Genomic DNA, 25510 nt, shown 5'->3' on the forward strand with positions numbered 1-25510 from the left:
CATGTACCCAGTGATTATGTTGGCACCATTCCCCCTGCTAAATTCAGTTACGTTATTCATTCCAGAACAATGGAAGAGTCAGTATGTAATCAAAAGGGAAATCAAGTAGGGGAAAATAAATGTTAACAGTTTTAGTGTGCAGGGAATAAAACCAGAGTGTAAATGGAGGAAATGCCATAAAAAGGTACAATAATGACAAAAAACTCCAATGTAAAATGTCAAAGTAGGTCAACAAAAATGGTTTATGGCAGAGAAGCACTGAAGAATGTGAAGGTTTCTGAATGAGACCTGATACTTTCATTACCCCCATGGCCTGGATGTAGCTGCAACACTCCTTCCCATGATCATAGGGTAACACTGTGGACCATGCAGGAAGGGAACATGGCAGCTCCTCTGCATGCCAGGAAACATTGGCTGAAATACTTTTGAAGTATCCAAGCAACTGAAACCCAACAAGTTTTACTTCAGAAGTAAAACCTTCCTCTGGGTTTTTCATTGTAGGAAGGCCACATTTGAACAAAGAGAACTATCCCTAAAGAAGTTTTCATTCCAAAAATCAATGGGCTTCAGGAACTTATGACAAATTCTGTCTTAGCTCATGGTGAACTCCAATTTCTTGTTCTCCTTAGCACTGTGCCTCCCGCTATCTTTTTCTCTTCAGCTTTGTATTGAATCTGCTGCATAGAACTTCCTTCCCCTTCATGGAATGGGCTTCCCGAGGAGGTGAGGGGTGTGCTCTTTGAAGCTTTCCAGCAGATGGGCTGCTCCCCATGTGAGAGCGTCCAAGGAAATGTCTGCTAGTTCAGTGCCCCCTATTTTGATATCAAAATTGATATTTTATCGAGGAATCTGGCAGTCTGACTTTTGAGGTGAGCAAATACAGGGGTCCTTGGGGGGCAGCCGCATTTGCAACAACTACCCAGATATTGTATCTGGTTCACAGTTCAGCAGCTCAATTGTTGTTAGGCTATAAGGAACAGTTTTTGCCTATTTTAAAAAGTCTTAATTAGCTGACAGTCTATTTCCAAGTTCAGTTCATGGTGTTGGCTATGGTTTTTTTAAGCCCTTCATGGCCTGGAGCCCAGGACCATCTTCCTGTGTATGTCTCTATGCATCAGCTATAGTCTTCAGCTTGCCACCTTCTGGGGATTCCCTTACTAAAGGCAGCACGCCTTACATCAGCAAGAATCCATGCTTTCTTGGAACGGGCTTCCCAAGGAGGGAGTGGTGGTGCAGTTCTAGGAAACTTTCAAGAGGCTGTTTAATTTGCCAGATATTTTAATAGAGGCTTTACTAGTTGCAGACATTTTATTAGATTGGGAATAACTTGTGGTTTTGTTGTTTCTTGGGTGTTTTTAATTATGGAATTTAAGCCTTCATCAGCTATGGGGAAAGGTGAGGTATAAATCCTTTAACAAAACTGTGTGTATGAATTTGCAGTTGTAACTCAGGGAGGAATTGTTTGAATTTGTAGAACAAGTTTTACTACTAAATATGTGTGAATCTAATATTTTTTGGTTAGTTGATATTTTTGGATTAATAACTGTTCTACGTTTTTGGAACTATATTGTTTTAAAAGGTCACTTTATACATAATTCAGATGAGTGGCAAAGTACTTTTTTGCTATGTGAACAATCCTGGAGGATTCCTCAGGGTCATATGGTCTTTCCCCCCTCTCCTTTCTCCTCCTGTGCATGGTCATTTAATGAAAGACTTTCAGTTTCTCAGCAACCCACAGTTTTTAATTACATCTGAACCAGAAATTGTGTTTTTGTGCTTTCTCCTACAAGCCAGGCTCCCCAACACTACTATGACTATAGTTTGGAATGCTGGTTTATAAGGAAGAATGGAAACACTGTTATATGGTTCAAATTGACTGACAACCTAGGATGGAAAGTAGGACCTTTCATTAGCTGTATATGCAAAGGGAGGAAGAAGGCTGAATGCCTTACCTTTGCCTCATGGCCCTCCTTTTTTAATCTGCTGCTCCTCCCACAAGTTGAGATTGCCCTCTCTCATGACAGCTTTGCCCATTCCTCCCAGAGGTTGGGGCTCCTCTTCCCACCTTTACACCTGAGACTTGTTGCCGGCCTTGGTCTGCTTGTTAGCTTTCCTCTGCTCCAGAGGTTAACCCTTCAGTTTCTTTTGCCAGTACAGGCTGCCATCCTACCATTGCATTTCCCTCTAGGGTTGCAGTGGTTTCCCTGCTGACCCCTTTCCCCCAGGTTGGCCTATCAAGCACTCTTCTGCTATCGTGCCTTTAAATAATCTTTAAATATTTTGGAGAGAGCCCAGAGACAGTCTTTGTCCAGAGACTCATGGTGGCTCTTAGCAGTCCTTGGTACAAATATATAGAGAAGAGAAGAGATTGGATTTATACCCCACCCTTCACTTAGAGTCTCAGAGTGGCTTACAAACTCAGTTCCCTTCCCCTCCCCATAACAGACACCCTGTGAGGTAGGTGGGGCTGAGAGAGCTCTGACAGAAACTGCTCTTTTTCAAGGACACCTCTGACAGAACTGACAGATATATGATTTCATCTATTAATAGATAGGTAAAGCTTGCATTTGACAATGTCAGTACATGAAGTGCTGCTATGATTATCATGGTATGCATTTCCCTGCCTGTCCCCCCACACATATAGATAGCTCTTGTAATTCATTGCTAGCAAACACTGGTTCTCTGGACCAAAGAAGGCAGAAACAAGCAGTTCAGGAATAGAGGGATAAAGTCTAGAGGAATCTGGCAGGTCAGAGAAGTTTCTTCTGCTGGTTTCTGTATCTAGGGCTGGTTCCAAATGGGGATTTCCTCCCTATGGACATTAGGAAGTCCATACAATAAAAAGGAGTGCTCATATGGCTTTGTGTACAAGTTGTCTACACCTAATTTTCTCTAAAGTAAAGGGAAGAGTGTAAGATGGCTGCTGATGGAGCATGGGGCATGTGGACAGTGTTCCTGCCTGTTCCTGTGCTACTTTCTGTTGCCAAGATGGCAGGGGTGAGTTTTTGCATCTCTGTCTGGAAGTAGCCTAGATCAGGGGGACCTTACATCTCCTGCTGTGCTTACCAAGAAGTAAAGTATCAGTATTCAAACTATACTTTTTGAACAAGCCTTTTTTCCCTTTTTTTTTAAAGCAATAGAGTCTCAAAATTGTTTAGTCAGCAGCCTTTTACTGGTATTCATAAAAATGCTTGATCAGTGCTTGCTTCTATTGATCAGTGCTTGAATACTGGATATATCTAACTTGCATTTTAAATTATTGGGAAAACTTTAAAAGATTGTTTCAGAATCATTATTCCTTGGTAGACAAAATAAAACCCAACAGTGCAGTTTTTACTGAGTCTTAGTCTTTCCCTGAGGGCATTTTAAAGCAAAAAAAAATTGTACTAGGGTATCTGATAGGGGGAGGGAGGGGGACTGCTGCATTCAAGCCTCTTCTGAATAACAAAGTTCATTAAGTGACCATGGGCCAGTCATGCTCTCTCAGCTCAACCTGTCTAACAAGGTGGTGCTCCACAGTGATACAGAATGAAGGGACTATGGTTATCAAATAGGCCCTGATTGAGGATGGAGTTGGAGTTTTATTATGGTGTTTAAGACAGATCCCCCCACCCCCACCCCGGCTTACTTGGAAGCATTTCAGCTAATCCTCTCCCCTGCCCCCAATAACCCTAAAGACACCCCCCAAAAAACTAATTTATTGTAGGCTCTCCCAGCAGCAATATCTAAAACACAATGAAAGCAGTAATTGGCCTTTTACCAAACCTGGCCATTGGTCCATCTAGCTCAGTATTCCCTACTGATTGATGGCTGCTTTCCAGAGTCTCAGGTAGGATAAGATCTTTCCCACATCTGTTACCTAAGATTACTTAACTGAGGATACATGGCACCCATCAATGATGGCACAGCTCCTGAAGATGCCCCCACATTAGCCAAAGAAACCAGTCAACATACAGTAGGAGGAGGAATGTCGTGATGATGCCATAACCCATAATATATGCCCCTGAGAGCATAACCGTACTGCCAGGAAGAGCCCATAAATGCCTCTTCCTGTCCAGCTAATGCCAAAGCCCATTTGTTAGAAGAGTATCCAATGATTCTTCCTTCAGCACCAATCATAAGGACTCCCGTCATGCAGGGGTTTGAGTCCCCCAGGAACCCAATAATCAGTAGCCTGCAAGCATTAATTCTTCATCTTTGCACAGCACACTTGACCATATTTGGGTATTCATGCTCCAGGTTTCCTTGCTGATGCCTGTAGGTAGCAGAAATCCAGCTGGTGAGAGGAGAATGTTACTGTCAGAATACAATTCACCAATCCACAAAAGGCAGTAGCAAGCAAGCTTGTTTCACAATGCATCTCCTGGCTCTTATCTCACATGGACCTGTTGGAGGTAGTTAGTCAGTACATATTGTTGGCACACGGATTTGGCTGTGTTCCCACTAGTTCTTCCTAGCATCACCTGCTGTTTCTTATGAAAATGCATTACTTATGATGGCTATTTGTTGTCATAACTCTGTGCTGCTGGGGGGAGATAGACTTGGAAGAGGATAAGATGCAAATTATGTTGGCTGCTCCTCTGGTACTTTTTTATGACTGCATAGTACTTAAGATTATAGCTCCATGACTATGCAAGTATGCCATTTTGACTTCACTAAACTATTGTGTTTTGAAGTTACAGTGCTGCAGGGGAATAAGATATAAATCTTTCCTAATTTAGCTCCATTAATCTAGGACAGGATTGCACCACTAGGTTAATTTAAAGAAGTGTATGACATTGCAAGTTTCCTTAGGCTACACCATTCATTCCTGCTTTGATTCTGATCCTGTTTTATTGGATACTGCCTTGTTTTGCCACTTTCTGAACAAAAGCCATTTTTTGGGTAATGTTGATGCAAAGTGCATCAGGTCACAGCTGATATATGTTGACCCCCTAGGGTAGCAGCCCTGAACATCCTCGGTGGTCCCCATCCAAGTACTAACCATGTCTGACCTGGCTTGGCTTCTGAGATCTGATGAAATCAGGCTACCTTGGGCCATCAAGGTTAGGACAAATTTATACTAGGCAGGGTTGTCCCCTATCACCGTTATTATTCATTTGGGTGTTGGAGATACTTCTACAAAAAATACAGCAAGATCAAGAGATAACGGGATTGACACACAAAGGACTTAAATATAAATATCGAGCATTTGCCGATGATGTAATGTTTATTGTGCAAAACCCGATAGACAAGTTACCGTTACTATTCCAAAAAATAAAGGACTTTGGAGAATTGGCCGGATTTTATGTAAATAAGAATAAAACGAAGCTTATTTGTAAAAATATGACGAAACAAAAACAAATGGAACTGCAAGACCTGGTACAATGTGAAGTAGTAAAAAAGACGAAATATCTTGGTATTGAGTTAACTGCAAGAAATATAGACTTATATAAGAAACTATGAAAAATTATGGACCAAGTTAACTCAAGACTTTAAGAAATGGGACAAAATGAATTTGTCACTGATGGGAAGAATATCAGTCATAAAAATGAATGTCCTACCACGTTTGATGTTCCTGTTCCAAACAATACCAATACTTAGTAAGACAGATTTGCTACTTAAGTGGCAACAAGAACTATCAAAGTTTGTTTGGGCAGGTAAGAAACCGCGAATTAAGATGAAAATTCTTTGTGATGCCAAAGACAGAGGTGGGCTACAACTACCAAATCTTAGACTATATTATGAAGCGGTCTGTCTAACCTGGATGGAACAGTGGGTGAAATTAGAAAATGATAAGTTACTGGGGTTAGAAGGCCATGATTGTAGATTTGGTTGGCATGCATATTTATGGTATGACAAAACAAAAATGGATAGCTTTTTTAAGCTTCATGTGGTAAGAAAAGCATTATTTGTGGTATGGATGAGGTATAAAAAATACTTTTGTGATGTAAGACCATTGTGGATTGTACCAGTGGAAGTGTTAACATCTTACTCAAGACATAGAGATAAAGATTGGTTGCCATATAAAGATCTAATTAAAAAAGTGGGAACAGAATGGGTAATGAAAAAGCAGAATGAAATTGAATATGAATATGAATGGCTGAAATATATGCAGATTTTTGACCTTTTTAGATCAGACAAAAGAAACTATGGTTTTAGAGAGGAAAAAAATGAGATTGAAATGATTTGGGAGAGTGAAGGGGGAAAAAATATCTCTAAAATGTATAAAGTGTTACTAAAATGGTATACTGAAGATGAGACTGTAAAAGGGCAAATGATAAAATGGGCGATAAATATGAATACGGAAGTGGCTATTGAAACCTGGGAATATTTGTGGAAAAATTCTATTAAGATATCGCCTTGTACCAATGTTAGAGAGAATTGTTATAAAATGATGTATAGGTGGTACATGACTCCGAAAAAAATTGCAAATATGAACCAGAATATGTCAAATAAGTGTTGGAAATGTAAAAGCCATGAAGGCTCATTTTACCACATGTGGTGGACTTGTGAGAAAGCAGTTGACTTTTGGACAAAAGTCCACAATGAAATGCAAAAAATTTTGAAATGCTCTTTTAAAAAGGCACCGGAAATTCTGCTTTTAGGATTGAAAATGGAAGAAGTCAATACAACTAAAAAGACTTTATTCTGGTACTTAATCACAACAGCGAGAATGATTTATGCACAATTTTGGAAAACAGAGAAAGTACCAGAAATTGAGGACTGGATACAAAAAGTTCTGTTCATGGCAGAGATGGACAAAATTACGAAGAAGCTGAATAATAAAGAAGACGACGTGTTTTTTCAAGAATGGAGTGACTTTAAAATATATCTGGAAAAGAACTGGGATGTGAAACAAAACTTAATATGTTTAGATCAATATTAAGTCAAATGATGTTATCTTTAGATTGTAACGATAAGAAATTGATATAGTTGATGATATGAAGTAATTTGGAGCAGGGGTGGAAGCATTGCGGGAAGCCACCGGAGGGAGGGGAGGAATTGGGAATGGGGTAGACAATTGATAGAACGAAATGATTTAATTTTATATGTTGTATTCCTGAGAAAATAAAATTTGTTTACCAAAAAAAAAAAAAAAAGGTTAGGACAAATTTTTGGTAAAAGCCAAAATTTGCATCATTAGCCTTGTGGTTTAAACCAGACTTAATTTTAATTAATGGAATTTTTGTGCTTCCCTTCCAGACTTGCTTGAGGCAGCTCAAAACTAAACAGTAAAACCAGAACTAAGTAAATAACAGTAAATACAATAAAAAGCAAAACATATCAATAGGAAAAAAATAAAAACACACCAATTTTTAAAAAGCCAATAAAAGCCAGGGCATAAAAGCACACAAAACACAGATGACGGAATTGCACATATCAGTTAATGTGCTTTTGATCTCCTTATTTCTAAATGCTGTATTTTGGGTACTTTACACGTGGAAAACAAGTCTAAAATGGCTCAGGAAGATTTTTTTACTAGCTATTCATGATACTTGCATATATTTGTCAATGCCCAAATAGCAAAGGGTGTGTGTGTATAAATACATAGCAGTAAGTCAGCTTGCTTCAGGCTCCTATTTAAGTAGTGGCAGCACTTTCCATCAATGCATACCATTGCCTGTACCAAGATGAATAAGAACATAAGGAAACAGGTATATCAGACCAGTGGTCAATCTAGTTCAGCATACTGTTTCATTCAGCAGCCAACCAGTTGATCTGGAGGACCCGAACAAACAGTGCAAAGAGTCTCAATCCTGCTACTGCCTCCCGGCACTCGTATTCAGAAGTTTGTTCTCTACCTCTCCCTCCCTCTCTCCCTCTCCCCTTCCATATATGTGGGCTCTCTTCACTCTTTGTGACTAGTAGCCATTGATGTACCTCTCCTACACAAACCTGTCTAGCTCTCCTTTAAAGCTTGGTATGCTTGCTGGTATCGCTGCCTCCATGGCAATGAATTCCACCGTTTAATTATTCATAGAGCAATTACTCATTTCATTGGGCGCCCCTGAGTTTCCGGTGTTATGGGAGAGGGAGAAAAAGCTCCCTCTATGCACTTTCTTCACCCCATGTGTATTTTTATAAACCTCTATCATATGTTTCCCCTTCGCCATCTTCTTTCTAGACAGAAAAGTCCCGAACTCTCTAGCCATTCCTCATATGAAAGGTGCTTCAGCCCCCTAATCATCTTGATTGCCCTTCTTTGTACTTTTGACAGCTATGCAATATCCTTTTTGAGATACAGTGACCAGAATGGCACGCATTATTTCAAGTAAGGCCTCACCATAGCTTTTTATAAGGATATTACAATATGGCTCATTTTATTTTTGATCCCTTTCCTAATAATTTCTGTCATGTTGTTTGCCTTTTTTCCACCACTACTGCATACCAGGTTGACATTTTCATTGAGCTTTCTGCTACAACCCCAAGATCTCTTTCAATCTCAGTGTCAGTAGACCCCATCTGTATATATTTTAAATTAGAATTTTTTTCTTCCATTGTGCATCACTTTACACTTACCCATGCTGAGATTTATTTGATACATTGTTGCCCACTAACCCAATTTAGATAAATAGAGTTTTTCCTTTTGGATTGTCTACAACTGTTCAATTAAAAATTAGTTCCAGGAATTTGGCAATTTCTTTTACTGCCCTCTGCCCTCAAATTAATAAATTGTAGAAGCAGCAACTCAGCTCCATCTGCACTTGGATTGTTGTTCTGGGTCCGTGTTATTTTCATTTATTTCTTCGTTAACCTGCTCTGTCCTTTATTGTTCATTGATGCATCTCTGTGTATATGTCTGTGTGTACACATTCCTAGTCTGCTGTGCACCTGTGGAGATTCTCTGTTGGCTGCAAAAACTGGTGAATGATATATAACCCAGTTACTGTATTTATCCAAAAGGAAGATGACCCTCAGTGTAAGATGACAGTCTCATCTTGTTCTTGAAAGTGCATATGAAAAAACAAACCAACCCTACTTTTCCTTTCAGGTAACGAGGGTAGTCTCTAAGGCACCGCAAAATGCTGAGTCTCTCTGTGAATGTCTTTTGAGTTGGGTCACATATATATATGGATGAAAATATACCTTTATCATTAGTTATCTGTAGTTCTAGCTGCCAGTGCAGCTTTTGGTAGCCTGAAGTTGATTAGCCTGTGTGGTACATAATCTTGCATTTATACAATAAAGACTATACTTCATCTGTTTGTGTACTTTGTTACCACCACCTCTTGACAACATTTCTTCAGGGCACAATAGTTTTCATCTCATATGAAGTGGATGGAATTTGACAGCTAACGTTTTGTACGGTTCTAATGATAGGCCTCAGTGTCAATTACCCTGATAAAATGGTCCCTGTCCTAGGCAGTCTTTGCTGACTTTGTTTTAAATGTGTGCTATGTTTGGTTTTAATTTGAATGAAAGTGTTGTTGGTTATTTACAAAGCAACATAAGCCAGAGTCTCCTCTTACTGTGAACAGATCCTTCTCATCTGACTTTTAGCATTATAAACTCAATTGGAATGAAATGTGAGGCAATTGTCTGTTTCACAAAGTAATCTTCAGTAGCCAGCTGATCTAGATATTTACTAAGCATGCAACTCTGACAGTAGAATGGATACAAAATGCTGCTAGGAATTCATAAGGGAGTGCATTTCCTGACCATATTAATTTTCTTTTACAGCTTTTGCCAACAAGAGAAATTGCCAATTACTTTCCAGTCTTGTGTGATCACAAAGGAATGCCAGGTGACAGAATGGTCTGAATGGAGCCCATGTTCCAAAACATGCTTTGATATGACATCCCCTAAAGGCAATCGCACAAGAACAAGGACCATTAAACAGTTTCCCGTTGGTAATGAAAATGAGTGCCCAGAACTAGAAGAAACAGAAGAGTGTTTGTCTCAAGGAGATGGAGTGCCTCCATGTATCACGTAAGCTTCTAATGTATCTCTGGGTTTTCAGCATAGCTTAAGTCTGGCACCCATGTTTCTGCAGCATGGCAAAATAGCAAAAAAAACCCCACATGGGGGCTGTTTCAGATCTGGGAGTGGTGTAGGGGGAAGGTCTCAGCACCTCTTCCTGTGCTCCACAGTCCCAATCTGAATCAGCCCCTGTGTACCTGGGAACTGAATATGGCACTCCAAGCACACCTCTGATCAATGGGACCCTGTCACGGCTCAGGGGGTGTGTCACCTGATGCTGCCACCACTCTGGATTTAGGTTCCCTTGAGAAGGCCCAGAGCACCCTCCCAAGACCTTTTGGCCGAATAACAGGCGTGAGGACCAGGCAGAGTAAACAAGGAAAATAGTTTATTTTATAGGAGGTCAAACAAACAAGGTGCAGAATAATAACAGTAAGTGGGTGAAAAGAGAAGAAATCAAATGCCCTAACGCGTCTATATATACACTGTCCCTAGCTCACTATCTCAAGTGGCCTTAGACTACTCACCCCTCCCTCAGGATGAGGGTCTCTCCCCTGCAGCAGCCTTCCTTCCGGCTCTGCCCTCAGGAAGAAAGAACCAAGTCTGGCACCCATGTTATCTTGGCAGCATGGGTGCTGCTGCTGCAGAGTAGGTCCTTTCTAGGCTGGTTGAGTAATGTGAGTTGACCAGGCTGCATGAGAGGAACTCATGCTTCAGCTCATATCTACATCAGCACCAGTCCTTGGGAAACTGGAAAGCAGCCACATCATAATATTAAAGAAACCCTGTATAATAGGAATGAGATTCCAACTTTAAAAATAAGGCAGCCATAGATAAGGAGTCATGACAGCAGACTTTCACATAGTTCCACTTGGGGAGCAAATGCCAGTGTAGATATTTGCGGTGGGCAGTTTTTTCCAACGTACATCTTCCAGCAGACTCTCACCATTGAAGTATTCTGCATACCAAAGGATAAAAGAGATGATCCCTGAGTGAGAGTGATAAATATTCCTTAAGCATTCTGATGTCTTCAGCAATTGGCAAGTAGGAGGGAAAAATCTAAAAGTGATAGTCAATATATTAGTTCTGCTTAGAGCACAGAAAATATGGTGGTAAGTTGTTTAGAGTCAAGTGATTGCTTTAATCAGTTGCTTCTAATTGAGATTAATATTAGCACATGAACGCAAGGAACCGTTGGGGTGTGTTTTTCCCTTCCTTACTGCCCTGGAAGGAGATGGCAGAGTATTAGAAAAGCAATTGCTGGTATCCTATCATTTTTTCTATTCTGTCTTTGATTGTGGGATGTTGTCAGTTTTCTTGGAAGAAATATCATTCACCATCTCCTGTGGCCCATGAAAACAGTTCCCTTGATATCTGCTTAAAACACTCGTTAAGTAGAGCGTCTTGTGACATTTCTCTCACTTCATAAGGCTGATTGAGATTTTAACTTAGTATCACAGGGTTTTTTTTTCTACCATGCATGAGTTGATTGGATTATTCACTGCTTTTTGTCATTCATCATTGCACAGCATGAAGTCCTACTGCTCTAAAGAAACCACCACTATGATTTAGGCAGAGAAAAAGTATCTTATTTATTTATTTCAGAGAAAGAGGAGTAATTAAGGAGTCTAACTGTAATTTTGCATGGATGTTTCTTCAAAAGCGAATTGGAAGTTTCCCCTTTTTTGGTACAAGTCAGCACTTTGGATTTATTTGCATTTTCACAATAAAAAATAAATACATACACATCTAAGGTGCTCTGGGTGGCGTACATGATTTCTTCTTCATTTTAACCAGCGACTCTTTGAGGTAGATTAGACTGAGAGACAAGAGATTGCCAAAAGGTTACCCAGTGAATAGCACAGCAGAGTGAGGATTGGAACCCAGTTCTTTGCTCAAGGCCTGTAGGCTAAATGAGCAGTATCATTGAAGTTGCCAGATGCAAGGTGGACAGAAAAGGGAAATGACAAATGTCCACTTACGGGGAGAGAGAGAAGAGGCACACATCTTCTAAAATGATGCCCAGTTAATCGGGGGTACTTTTTAGATCACTTGGCCAGAATTTAATTGATTGATCATGGCAGTCCTTAGTGTAAGACTCGCAGCCTTCAAATTCTTCCTAAGCAGAAGTGGATTTGAAAACACGTGTAAATAAATAAATGGAACCCAGTTCTTGGTAGTCCTAGTCTGACACTCTTAAACACATACATTATCTCCTATTTAATGTAACTCAGGACCAAACAAGATGATACTGTGTCTCCAGGGATGCTGCTGCCATTTTACCTCTGGAATTCTCTCACTTTACAAATGCCATGAGGCTCTAATCCTTCTAGAGACTGTGGGTGGAGGAGGGGTTCTTGTTTTCCCCCATGGCATTTTCAAGAGCCCAAACATTTTCATGGAAATGTCATATGATCTAGTTTGGCTCTAAGGTTACAGTCCTAAGAACACTTTCCTGGGAGTAAGTGCCACAATAAAATGAGACTTACTTCTCATAAGACCTCCTTAGGATTACTCCTTAAATAAAAAGGTAAAGGTTTCCCTTGCTCAAAAGTCAGTCAAATCCACTCTAGGGATGCGGTGCTCATCTCCGTTTCCAAGCCGAAGAGCCAGCACTGTCTGAAGACGTTTCTGTGGTCATGTGGCTGGCATGACTAAACGGTGCGGCACACGGAACACTGTTACCTTCTCACCAAAGTGGTACCTATTTATCTACTTGCAATTTCTTGCTTTCGAACTGCTAGTTTGGCAGGAGTTGGGGCAGAGACGGGAGCTCACTAGGGTCTCGAATTGCCGAGCTACAGACCTTCCGGTCTGTAGCTTCAGCATCTTAACCTCTGAGCCACTGTGGCCCCCTACTCCTTAAATAGTCTACCCCAAACAGAAGAACATGTTATAACTACCTTTGGAAGTCAATTTAAAATATTTGAATTACAAGCTGGATAATACTTTAGGGGAAATGCCTGGTTGTTTTCTTTATGAAATTAGCTTGGATTGCTTTATTGTCAGTGTATTTGGTTTCAGGTATGCTTGGAGAACAACAGAGTGGACTGAATGTCGCATTGATCCTTTACTGAGCCAACAGGATAAGAGACGTGGAAATCAAACAGCTCTTTGTGGAGGTGGGATTCAGACACGGGAGGTGTATTGTGTGCAAGCTAATGAAAACCTCCTCTCCTATTTAAACACTCTTAAAGAAAAAGAAGGTATGTTTGAATTTCTGACAGATGAATTAGCATAAGAGATGAAGGATCTAATATACTACATGTATTTTTAAAAAACAAGCTTCATTTAAAAGTTGTACTTCATTTACAAAAGACAGGGTTTTTTTCCTGAGTTCTAGCATTTATGAAAACGTTCATTCTGTACTTAGTGTTTATTTTTCAACAGAAAGTTAATAACCTAACTTTTAGTTCATCATATAAAGATGCTCAGCATTTTCATATAAAGATGCTCAGCATTTTCAGGGAAAGACCTGACTGCTACCTGAGAGTTTAACTGAAGATGCTGGGAAACTTCATGTTTCTGGCCTTAGTCCACTTAACCACTTAAAATAAAAGGAACTGGCATTGCCATATAATGCATCTGCATTGCCTCATAGTCCACATGGGAGATCCAGATGCAGTTTGGAATAATCACTACTATGAGAGCACCACTGCCAACTGTATTAGACTTAGAACAATGTTAACTCCTTGAAATGTATTGGAGAAACCAAATGACAGTTTTCATCAGGAAGGAAAAAAATCTGCTTCCGAAGTCAGTAGCTTAATGTTAGTGAGTTTGAAATATACATTATCTTAGTGTGCTACCTACCAACCTCTTTTGTGCCATTAAAACGTGTCCAAGCTCTTTATTTACTATTTAAAAACAGACCCTCTTTCCATTTAACTGTGATCACCTTCGTTGCATGAGTTTTGTACTTTCAAGTTACAACATCAGATCAGACAAAGTGCAGTGCCATGGGCACTATGGTGGATGCAACAGTAAAGGGATCAATGGACCCATCTGGTCAGGGACCCTCTTTGGTGCCAGATTCATCTCTCATATAAATTGTAATTGTAAAAAGAGTGAGACATTTCCTTCCCTGAATGTTTTTCTCACTAAAAAGAATCTGGTGGGTAGCTGTGTTGGTTGGAAGCAGCAGGACAAAGTTTTATTCAAGGTATAAGCTTTTGCGTGCATGCAAAAGATATATCAGATACAATGAAAAGATACATCACATACACAGAGGTCGATTCGGGGGGATCGCAGGGGATCGCCATTCCCCCGGGTGAGGTGCGGGGCGTGGGGCACACGACGAAGCCCCGCCCCCTGCTTCCGGCCGCCCCGCTTCCGGCCCTCATTCAGCCAGGAGGAGGCAGGAGAAGAGGGAGGGTAAGTTGCTTCTTCCCAGCCTCTCCCCTCCCCTGCCTGCCTTGCAGGTCCACCGCCGGGCCCCTGATGGGGCTTGGCAGTGGAGCCACAAGGCCGGCGCCAGCGGCCGGGACCATTGGGCGCGGGTTTTTTTGACAGGGCTTCTCCTTGCTCCAGCTGGCCTCGCAGCTCCACCGCCGAGCTCGACGGGGGCTCGGCGAGAGCTGAAACCAGGGCGGCCACCAGAATTGTTGGGGGGAGGGAGTAAAAACAAAGTATAAATGCCTGTATTTTCTGTAGCAATGTGTTCATCTGCCCCCATGCTTGGTTTATAGCTGTTTTGGTTTATAGCTGGTCTTGGTTTATAGCTGTTTTTTCTCCCTGGAATTGCCTACCAATGTTCCCTCTAAGCTGTGGAGTCTTGTGAGCAAAATTTCTACTTTGTGAGCCACTGGCATTAAAGCTGTGAGCGAGTGATTTGGCTACTGCATCAGTTAGTTTGCCTCTGGAGCCCTCCTTCCTGAGTGAAGAGAAAAATATGTGAGCCAGAGGCTTAAAAGCTGTGAGCTAGCTCACACTAACTCAGCTTAGAGGGAACACTCCTGGTAACTGGAATGTGAATAGCTACATATTTTGTACTTCATCTATTACCAAACAGCTTTCCTTTTTGGCACTCTGTTACTAGGTCTTCACTGATGTGCTTGTTGTTGCTTTTCTCTCAACAAACCAGTTACTGAAAATTGTGTTGAACTTCTATCCTTTTTACCTGACATGGGTGGTTTGCTTGTTTTCCCCCACATGTGCCATCAGATAGACTCGCCAGCTCTGAGTTGGCAATACCTTGGAGATTTTGGGGGTGGAGCCTGAGTGGTGGGTTTAGATTCAGAGGAATTAGCTGTGTTAGTCTGTTGCTGCAAAATAGTCCAAGAGTTCAAATAGCACCTTTAAGACTAACAAATAGCACCTTTAAGACTAACCTTTAAGACTAAGACTAACTGAGTGGTGGGTGTGGCCTTATGACACACTTCCAGTGATGGCAGGGGGGGTTGCCTTATGACACACGTCCGGTGATGTCAGGGGGTGTGGCCTTATTAGACACTTCTGGTGATGTCAGGGTGTGTGGCATATGCTAATGAGTTTTGCTAATGAGTTCCCCTAGCTCTTTTTCTACGAAACGTCCCCTGCATACAATGAAATGAAAGTTATCAGTCCATACATACAGGTAGAGGATGAGCAGTAAATTAGCATATAAGGACCAAATAGGCTTAGTTTATATGGTTAATATTCATTTGAGTTTAATTCTGAGGGAAAACACAGTGAAGGAAATAAATATATCAAAATTGGAGATTGATGGGCAGATGTATCCTTAATCGTGGAATGCTGAGAGTTTTCACTTAAAAGATAATTGTGTAAAACACAATCTCTTGACATCTTGTTCTTGTTCAACCCCCATGAACTCTAGTGAGGATTGCTCAGGAGAACTTCTAAGTGGATTATGCTCTATCAGTACAATCCTCTGAAGAGGAACACCAGTCAAAGGTGTCTGCAGTCTGCAGAGGATTGCACTGTAAATAAAATAAGGTTGAAATCCTAAAAGTATTTTCCTGGAGGGAACCCCACTGAATAAAATGGGACTTACTTTTGAATAGATCTGATAGATTACTCCCTAAATTATCAGAATAAGTTAAACAATCCTATGCTATGATATAACTGTAAAGTTCCTTCTGTTGAAACTCTAAATGATTACTAAACTCCAAATAAATGTCAATAAATTATTCTAACTCACCATTTAGAATGACCTGAAAGCACCCACAATACATTCATGCATTAAACTGTATATATTGACTTCTAAAGGAATACAGCCACATACTCCAAGAAAAGAGGTGTCCTTGATTTGTTCCATCTTAATATACATGGTTCCTGGAGGCCTAAAGGTGTTCCATTCTTTATACTTGCATAAACTTGTAGAGACCAGACAGCCAAGTGGCAACTTTGACCTCGGTATTTGGATTAAAACAGCATACTTTTACTAAGTGTTCTGCAAGCTGTAGAATTTCAACTAGGATAGAATGACAGAACTTTACAAAAACCATTTAAGGCCCCAGGATTCTTGGCTAATTCTTCACTGGGAAATTTGAAATGTGCCTCCATTCACGGTGGCAATACGCTCTTGCATAAAGAACTAATAATTCCAGCAATAGCTCCATATTTTTCACTGAGATCAGTATTTCAATATTTTGAGAAGGCATGTTTGGTGTAGACTGGTATGAAATTATCCCAATTGAATTTTGATAGGAAAAATAGGATTTACTGAGCATACATCTCAGTGGATGCACTCATACAAACACAGATTACAATGTAACTATCTTTGGATACATAAATGTGAGAACATTTTTATTTCCCCAGAGTTCTAGCTAGCAAAGAGGAAAACTGAATTTCAGTGTGTAAAGCCCTGAAGACAGCAGACCACCACAGAGGAGAACGATAGTGGGATTTCTATTATTGGAAAGAAAAATATATATGCCTCTAGAAAGATCATATTAAACTAGGGAATGATATGAAGATGAAAAGGGAAAATTACTACTGTAGCAATGGGGAAATCCCATATTTTGAATGTAAGCTAATTCTGTCTTAGGTTGTGTTAGAACCGTCCTTTCTCTTTATAATCATGGCAGTCTTTGTCCCCGTTATTTCAGAAAGTCAGTCACAGAGTACATCGAAGGCTAGTGCTGCACCACTTCTATCAATCACTTTTGAAATAACAGGTATGTAATGAAGGTCTTTGACCTGAAGTTTCAGTGGAACGTGTCTAAGGACTCACTCTCCCTTTTGAGAGCACTATGTCGGCTGTATAAATGAACAGTTCTATAGCATTAGTTTCTCTGGCTGTGAATCTGTGGGTTTTTCTTAACAGAAAACCTTTCAAGATATTTGAAAATAATAGTAATAATAAAAGAGCATAATAATTTTACTTCTAAATCAGTGGTCCATTGGGGATAGATTAGGAATTCCTTACCCCATGGGTCCCCAGCCTTTTTGACCCAGCAGGCACCTTTGGAACTCTTGAACAACATGGTGGACGCAGACACAAAATGGCTGCCCCACAGTGGCTGCTGCAGGAGGCAGTGCCAGCCACTCAATAGCTGCCTCAGCTTACCTCCAGTCCCACAGTGAAGATCCGTATGCTGTGGTGGCAGCTGCTGCCACAGCAATGTTTTAAAAAATCTGCACAGCCAACCATAAGCCTTTCTGGGCAAAAAACCCACCTGACCACAGCTACTTTCTACGAACACTTTGTGGGCACCAGAAAAAGTGCCTGTGGGTGCTATGGTACCCATGGGCACCATTTTGGGGATCTTTGCCTTACCCCATCTTCCCTTCAATCTGTTTAGGGATGGCTCAGGCCAGCAACTTTGTTAGATCATCATGGAAAACATTGCAGCTTGCTGATTCTAGAGCAGTGGTTCCCACCTTTATGATGACCACGGCATTTTTTGGGGGGAAGAGGTGCCTGAACTCTCAAGAGGGAAATGAAGTTTTCAATCTGTATACTGAAAACTCATGAACTTTTAAACATTTTAAAAAGAATTTTGTCAAAGAGGTTCTAGCACTCCATTCCGGCATGCTCCCCCAGAAAAAAAAGCCCCGATTATGACCCATTTTTAACATTAAGAAAATTTGTGGACCCAAGATTCCTGATTCTGTCCTGTTGGGAATCTATCCTTTGCATTAATTCCTGAATGGAATTTTCATGAATTTGTTCTGTGCTCTCCTAAAGCAAAGAGGCCAGCTGCGGTCTGTCCTCTGTAGGAAGCGTTCTGTTTATCCTTGAGCAGACCTCCAGCCCAAAGAGACACAATCTAAGCTTCTTCTGTGAGGTTCCTAAGTGCTAATTTGGGTTGGTATTTTCTCTAGTCCACTCCTGCTCATTCCCCTGAAGCTGAAGAATATTGTTGTCATAGGGCCAGGGAACTTTTGGTTTCTGACATTATCCAAGCTAACAAGGTAAGCACATTTAACACACAAGTAGTGAGGCTCTCTGATTTAACTAGAAATTTATTTATTTATTTATTTATTTATTATATTTATACCCCACCCATCCTGCGAGCAAGCTCAGGGCGGCTAACAAAGCGGTACAATGTACCTAATTGGCATAACATAAAAATTTTAAAACTACATAAAACACATACTCATTCATGACATAAATTAAATGTCTAGTCGGGCTATGAACCTGGTGATGTCCATGGCGTCACTAGGACTCTCCCAATGGGTTATCGTCCCCCACACATCAGGCTGGGCACATGCTCGATTTAATCTTCGTGATGGGGATTATGGTGGACCGGATTATTGCGAAAGCAGTACCATCGTCGGACCACTATGCCCTGAAGGCTGGTACAAATGTCCCGACCCGACCCTGTTTAGGCGGCGAGCGGATTTTAGCTCACCTACGGAGCCTAATGGACCCAGTGCGGCTTCAGATGGCTCTGCAGGATCTGATACCCCCTGGCGGTTCATTGGATGAGCTCGTGGATGACTGGCATAGCTGACTTTCTACGGCCATCGACGTGATCGCTCCCCGGCGCCCTCTGCGCCCTCGCTCTAAGCTGGCCCCCTGGTATACCCAGGGGTTGCGGCTTGTGAAACAGGAGCTCAGACGGTTAGAGAGACGGTGGCGCTGAGCTCGTGGCGAGGCTACAAGAGCATCTTATAGGACGTTTATGAGATCCTATGAGATGGCAGTCAAGGCTGCGAAGAGAGATTTCTATGCAGCTAGGGTTGCGTCCGCTAGCTCACGCCCGGCCCAATTATTTAGAACGATTCGGTCATCGACAACTCTGCCACAGGGCAGACAAAATAATAGGGAATTGGACATTGGCTGTGAGGCTTTTGTGAGCTATTTCGTGGATAAAGTCTTGATGCTCCGCCGTGACCTCCCCACCACAGTTGATACAGTGAATGAATTCGAGGCCCCTTGCACGGCTTCGCCGGGTTTAGAGGGCTTTGACCAGCTCAGCCTGGAGGAAGTTGATAGATTGCTTGTATCTGTGCGTCCAACCACTTGCAGCCTTGATCCGTGCCCCTCTTGGCTCATTAAAGCGGGCCACGAGGGGCTTCAAGGTGCCTTGAGGGAGATTATCAACAAGTCCCTCTTGGAGGGGTGGTTCCCTGAGGCACTCAAGGAAGCGATGGTCCGCCCTCTCCTGAAAAAGCCAACTCTGGACCCGGCTGAATTGGCTAGCTATCAGCCGGTGTCCAATTTGCCCTATTTGGGCAAACTGATCGAGAGGGCGCTGGCGACTCAGTTACAGAGCTTCCTAGATGACACTTCCGTCCTTGACACATTCCAGTCTGGCTTTCGCCCGGGGCATGGGACGGAGACAGTGCTGGTCGCCCTTACTGATGACCTCCGTAGATATCTGGATTGAGGTGGTGTGGCGGCGCTGCTGTTATTAGATCTATCGGCCGCATTTGATACGGTCAACCACCAGCTGCTCTGGACAATGGATTCCCCAGGGTTTAACAGAGATATTGGTTTCTTATCTCACTACACATGCTAATGTCATTCAGTTCTCGCATCTGTTTGAAAACTCTAATTTGCTACTATTCATAGCTCTTACCAAATGCCTTCATCCAGTCTTAGCTGTATTTACTGCTCATACATCTTAACTAGGAACGTGCATTCAGATTTACCCAATCCAAATATGTACCTTAAAAATATCCTTTTGGTGTTTTTTGGGTATCTTTCGGTATCCTAAAGGTATCTGGGATTTTTCAGGAGAACTGGAACACCTCCCCAATCCTGGATATATTCAAATATTATGGCAACCCCCCAAAAAAAGCTGAGTGGCAGAAGGAGATTGCTCCCACCATGTAACCAATGCTCTCTCTAAGCTGCGGAGTCTTGTGAACAAAAATTCTACTTTGTGAGCTACTGGCATTAAAGTAATGAGCAAGCAACTTGGCTACTGAATAAATCAGTTTGCTCTAGAGCCATCCTTCCTGAGCTAAGACAAAAATGTGTGAGCCGGAGGCTAAAAAACAGTGAGCTAGCTCACACTAACTCAGCTTACAGAGAACACTGCATGTACCTATTTTTTGAGATTTCTTTTGCAGTCCCTTTAAACAGGAAGCATTTAAAGGGACTGCAAAAGACAGCCTGCAAAGCAGCCAGGAGTCACTCAATCATCTCTCCTAATTTTCTCCAATCACACCCGGCTCAATTGGGGCTCTCTTGGGCAGTCCGGTTTAAAGGGACTGCACAAGAGAGCCCGTGAAGCAGCTGAGCTGGCAGGGAGACTCTTTCTGCTGGCTCAGCTGGGGCTCTCTTGGGCAGTCTGGTTTAAAGAGACTGCCTAAGAGAGCCTACAAAGCAGCTGAGCCCCTGAGGAGACTCTCCCTGCCGGCTCAGCTGGGGTTCTTTTGTCCCAGAGAGCCTGTGAAGCAGTTGAGCTGGCGGGGAGACTCTCCCTGCCAGCTCAGCTGGGGCTGTCTTGGGAAGTTTGGTTTAAAGGGATTGCCCAAGAGAGCCTGCTTGGAGACTCCCTCTGCTGGCTCAGTCCGGCTCTGCTGGGCAGTCCGGTTTAAACCAGATTAACCAAGAGAGCATGCGAAGCAGCTGAGCCCACGGGAAGACCCTCCGTGCTGGCTCAGCTGGGGCACTTTTGGGCAGTCTGGTTTAGAGCTGCAGCTGAGTCAGCCGTGAAAGCCTCTTTGTGGGCTCTCCACGGCTTAACTGCTTCGCGGGCTCTCTTGGGCAGTCCCCTTAAACCAGACTACCCAAAAGAGCCTCAGCTGAGCTGCCTGTTGTTCTTTGCAGCTGTGCTGCTGCTCCCCCACCCCACCCCACCCCCACAGTTCGGGTCTATTGCACCTGAAAAAATTCTGGTTTTCCGAAAAATCTCAGTTCCGAATTTTTTTACTAGTAATGGGATCTGAGTTTTTTGGGGAATCCCGAAAATTTTCCAGCTTCAATGGAACTGAACTGAAAAATACTGGGAGAAAAAAACTGCACACCCCTGATCTTGACTCTAATTCGCCATTCCTGGCAGCACCCTCCTCACCTTCTACCTGTTTGTAATGGTTGGTGACTTCTCTTTCATTGTATCTGGAGAAGTGTGTGCACACAAAAACTAATACTCAGAATAAAACTTTGTTGGTCTTAAAAGTGCCACTGACTCAAACTTTGTTCTGCTGTTTCAGACCAACACAACTACCCATCTTCCTTGGGACATAATCCATGTTCACATGTTCACAATAGGCAGCCCGGGTAAATAAAGCCACAAAGATCTGTGAACCAGATGGCCCTCCTCAGCCAGACATGGCTCTACAGAAAGAGATATGTCAGTGTTGATGAGAGTCAGGTGGGACAGAGTAACCCTTGATTAGAACAAAAGAGAAAAAATCGTGTTGCCCCCATAGAAACAACATCTAAAACTTTATTAGGGTCCCTGGCCTGTTTTAATTCAAGTGCTGACACATAGGATAATGTGCTGCTATAGAAAATTAATCTGTTAATCAAGTGGAATGAAATCTTTGTTCTGGTGCAGAATTTGCTATCTTTTGCTATCTTCCTGTACTGCATGCTTCCTGCCTGTTACTTTTAGATGAGCACGGTGGTAACATGATGCAAAAGAACATTCTGCTGTGTTGCAGTGTTTTCTTGCAGTAGAATTTTATTCATGTGCAAAATGCTTTTGTCCTCACAGCATCCAAACCTGTGGATTGGAATTTGTGCAGAGGCCCTACACCGAGCACCACTCAGTTGTGCCATATCCCATGTCCTATAGAGTGTGAGGTTTCAGTCTGGTCAGCTTGGGGGCCATGCACTTTTGAAAGCTGTGAGGATCAACAAGCCAAAAAAGGTGAGTACATTTTCAAAATTATTTTAATTACTTTTAATGCATCCCGAGCTAGGGGAGCATAACGTTTCAGCTCCAGGCTGATTTTTGTCATAGGTTTTATACAAGGAATTAAGCAGAGATGCAAATGAAACCCTCTGGACTCAGAATCTAAGCTTTGGCAGCTCATAATGCTCAGCTTCAAAGTGAATATTACAGCTCAGAGCTCCTCCGCAGTTTGTATGTGGAACAAAAGTCAGAAAAATTCCTTTCCCTTTCCCCCCATTGCAAACATTCCCTTAAAGAAGGGCTGTATCGCCCAAAACACGTATGGATGTTTGATTACACTGGACTAAGGAATACTCTGTACATTTTTGTGTTAGTCAGGCCTGTCACAGAAAACAATTTCCATCAGAGCATCTCAGGCTTCTTCTACATGTAATATCAGTGTGTGTGTGTGTGGGGGGGGGGGAATTGCACTAAGTCGTTCCCGAAAATGAGAGATGTGTATATTGGGCTACGTCTGCTGATTGGAAGCATATGCAAATTTTTGATTTCCATAGAGTAGAGAGAGAAAAAAGAGCCAGGCTGGCATTCACTCATGCAAATACTTCATTGATGCCTCAAGTGGGTGGTGGTCTTAATGGCAAAATCTTTAACCCATCAAAGGAAATGAATACAGTAACGTGTACAGACTGTTAATGGACAGTGGTGCTTTCAAAATCAGGCCCAAAATAGATGTACTACAAAAAGTGCTGTAAAGACACAGCATGGTAGGCTGAGGAGCTCTTTCCCCCTCACATGCCTTTTCAAGTGCCAAAACAGGTGCACCCCCAGCAGCTTTTTTGGCACTTTAAAGGCACTGTGAGGGAACAAGAGTGCCTCAGCCTGCCATGCTGTGGGCCTGATCAAGATTGGGCCTTTGCAGCATTTGTAAAATAGCTGCAGCATCCATGGAACAGACCCGTGGATGATGTCATATCCAGTTTGGCCGTCAGTTGTTGCAAGTCAGAAAACAGGTTGAGACCACAGGAAAATTACTCACATGCATGAAAAATCCTCACAGGCAAAGAAATGCCATTTTGATACCATTAATTCTGAGTCATTTGTGCACTCCTATCAGGCATATGGTGGTTGGGGTGGTCCTCCTAGGCAATATACAGTCCTGGTTTGTTTGTTTGTTTGTTTTGCTGGTGCTTAGATCTTGAGGGTGGTCAAAACTGGGGTGTGAGGCTGCCCACACAGGTAGTGACTTAGCTATGTCGAGGGGCTGTTGATCAGTGATAGAGCATCTGCTCGGTATGCAGAAGGTCCCAGTAGGGGTGTGCATTTGTATCTACCTGAGCCGAAAATATACCCAAAAAATACCTTATCCGTATTTTTGGGTATATTTCAGCTTCCCAAATGTATCCAGGTTTTCTTGGGCAAATGGAAAAAACCCAAAACAAGTAAATCCCGGATATATTAGGGAATTTCAGGTAGATCAGAAAACAGCAAAGAGATAGGAGCAGATTGCTCCTGCCTCTCTCCTGTTTGTCGGGCAGGCCGCAGAAGTCAGCCCGAGGATCAGCTGGGGTGGCTGTCTTCTCTTGCAGTCCAGTTTAAACCGGGCTGCAAGAGATGCCAGCCCAAGGTCAGCTGGGTCACTGGAGAGTTGGGAGCTCCCCGCTGGTGCAGCTCTGTGCTGCCTTCAACTGCCAGCTGGTTTAAACTGGCCAGCAGGAAAGGGCAGCCTAGCTAGGATCGCTGTGCAGGTGCAGCTCTGTGGTGCCTTCTCCTGCTGCCTATTTTAAACCAGGGAGCCAGGAGAGGACAGCCCAGCCCAGCCAAGATCGGCTGTGACCGTGGGGAACCAGTCACTCCTCACTGGCACACCTCTGTGCTGCCTTCTCCTGCAGCTTGGTTTACACTGAGCTGCAGGAGAAGCCAAGCCAGAATCGGCTGGGGTTTCTTTTCTGGCATTTTTTTTTTTCTGGTCTATTGGGCCCGAAAAATTTCAGTATTTCCAAAAAATCCTGGATCCGAATACCAAACCAGTATTTGGTTCTGGGATTTTTCAAGAACCTCGATCAAAAAAAAAACAGTTAAAAAATAAACAAACAAAGCTAAAAAAAACCCAGTTTCAATCGCCAGCATCTCCTCTCCCTACAACAGGCACCATGTGAGGGGGGCTGAGAGGAGTTCTGAGAGAACTGTAACTGGCCCAACTTGGGAATCAAAACCAGTTCTCCAGATTAGAGTCCATCACTCTTAACCATTATACCACGCTGTCTCTTTTGAACAGCTGCTTCCAGCCTGGGTAGAGAATACTGATCTTAATGGACTAGTGATCTGAGTCAGTATAAGGCAGCTTTATGCATACAAATATTACTAAATATTTAGCTTTTCATGAAATGTTCGTTCTTCTGAACATTTTGTATATGGAATAAAACCATTTCTTTTAGTAAAAAGAAAAAAGAAAACGAGAAAGTTAAAGCCCCTCTCCTTCCCCCACACAGCTCTGATTTGAATCTGTCCCCCACACTACTGTAATTGTGATTTGAAAGGTTCTGGGAACAATCCATTCTGGATCGCTCACCATCTTTTCTACTTTGACCACCAGTCAGTCATTCTGTCCATCACCAAGGAACCCTGAGATTCAGCCATCCATCTTTCCTAATTTTCTCCAATCAGTGCCAGCTCTTTGTGCTTTGTTACCTTCTAAAGGGCTCTCTGTTCCTTAGCACTCATCCTGCCAGCTCCCTTTACTGTGATTTCCCCTGATGAATCTTGACTAAACACATGTGAATCACACTTTCCAGAGTCTGATTTTTGCACTAGCAGCAGCCTCCAGAACTGTGAGTGAGTGATGCAATGAGGCACGTTCCGTTGATAGACTGTATAGCAAAAGAGATTTAAGAAGATGTTACAGTATTAATCAGTACAGCCACTGATGAATGTACCCTGGAACATCTCCTGACTTGAAACTTAGACCATCTTCTGGCCTGAGACCTTGCTGGATGCTACTCCTATCATTGGGTGTGATTTGGATTATCGCCATCATCTGTTGGTTTTTTATCTGTAACTGTTGCTGTTTTAACCGGTCTTGTATTTTTAACTGTTTTATCTCTGTATTGTTTACATTATTTTAACCCTGTTATCCGCCTTGAGCCAGTGTGTCCGGCAAGGTGGGATATAAATAGAAATAATAAATAAATATAAAATAAATAAGTACTGTAACTAAATCTGCTGTCAAATAAATGTCATCATTCTTCAAAGATTTTCAATCTGATTGGGGCTTCACTAACACAACCACAAGTAATCTTTCTCACTGGGTTCTATGGAACACCTCAGATTCTCTTTTAAAATCATTAGCTTCTTAAAGTCATCTTGATCATCGTGTTCCCTTCAGCACAGTCCTCCTGAAAAGCAAGTCA

At 42.2% G+C, this 25510-nt stretch overlaps 1 protein-coding gene across 1 annotated transcript in view; it reads left to right on the plus strand.

The window, feature by feature from the left end:
• THSD7A (thrombospondin type 1 domain containing 7A) overlaps positions 1-25510 on the plus strand; it is a 322475-nt gene that overhangs the window by 167509 nt on the left and 129456 nt on the right. The window contains exons 3-6 of the mRNA XM_015429430.1: positions 9664-9912; positions 12928-13109; positions 16953-17021; positions 21963-22118. Coding sequence (XP_015284916.1) covers positions 9664-9912; positions 12928-13109; positions 16953-17021; positions 21963-22118 — 656 coding nt within the window. The remainder of the gene's footprint in view (positions 1-9663; positions 9913-12927; positions 13110-16952; positions 17022-21962; positions 22119-25510) is intronic.

The sequence above is a fragment of the Gekko japonicus genome, unplaced genomic scaffold, assembly GCF_001447785.1.
Source record: "Gekko japonicus isolate JY-2015 unplaced genomic scaffold, Gekko_japonicus_V1.1 scaffold163, whole genome shotgun sequence".
Taxonomy (NCBI): domain Eukaryota; kingdom Metazoa; phylum Chordata; class Lepidosauria; order Squamata; family Gekkonidae; genus Gekko; species Gekko japonicus.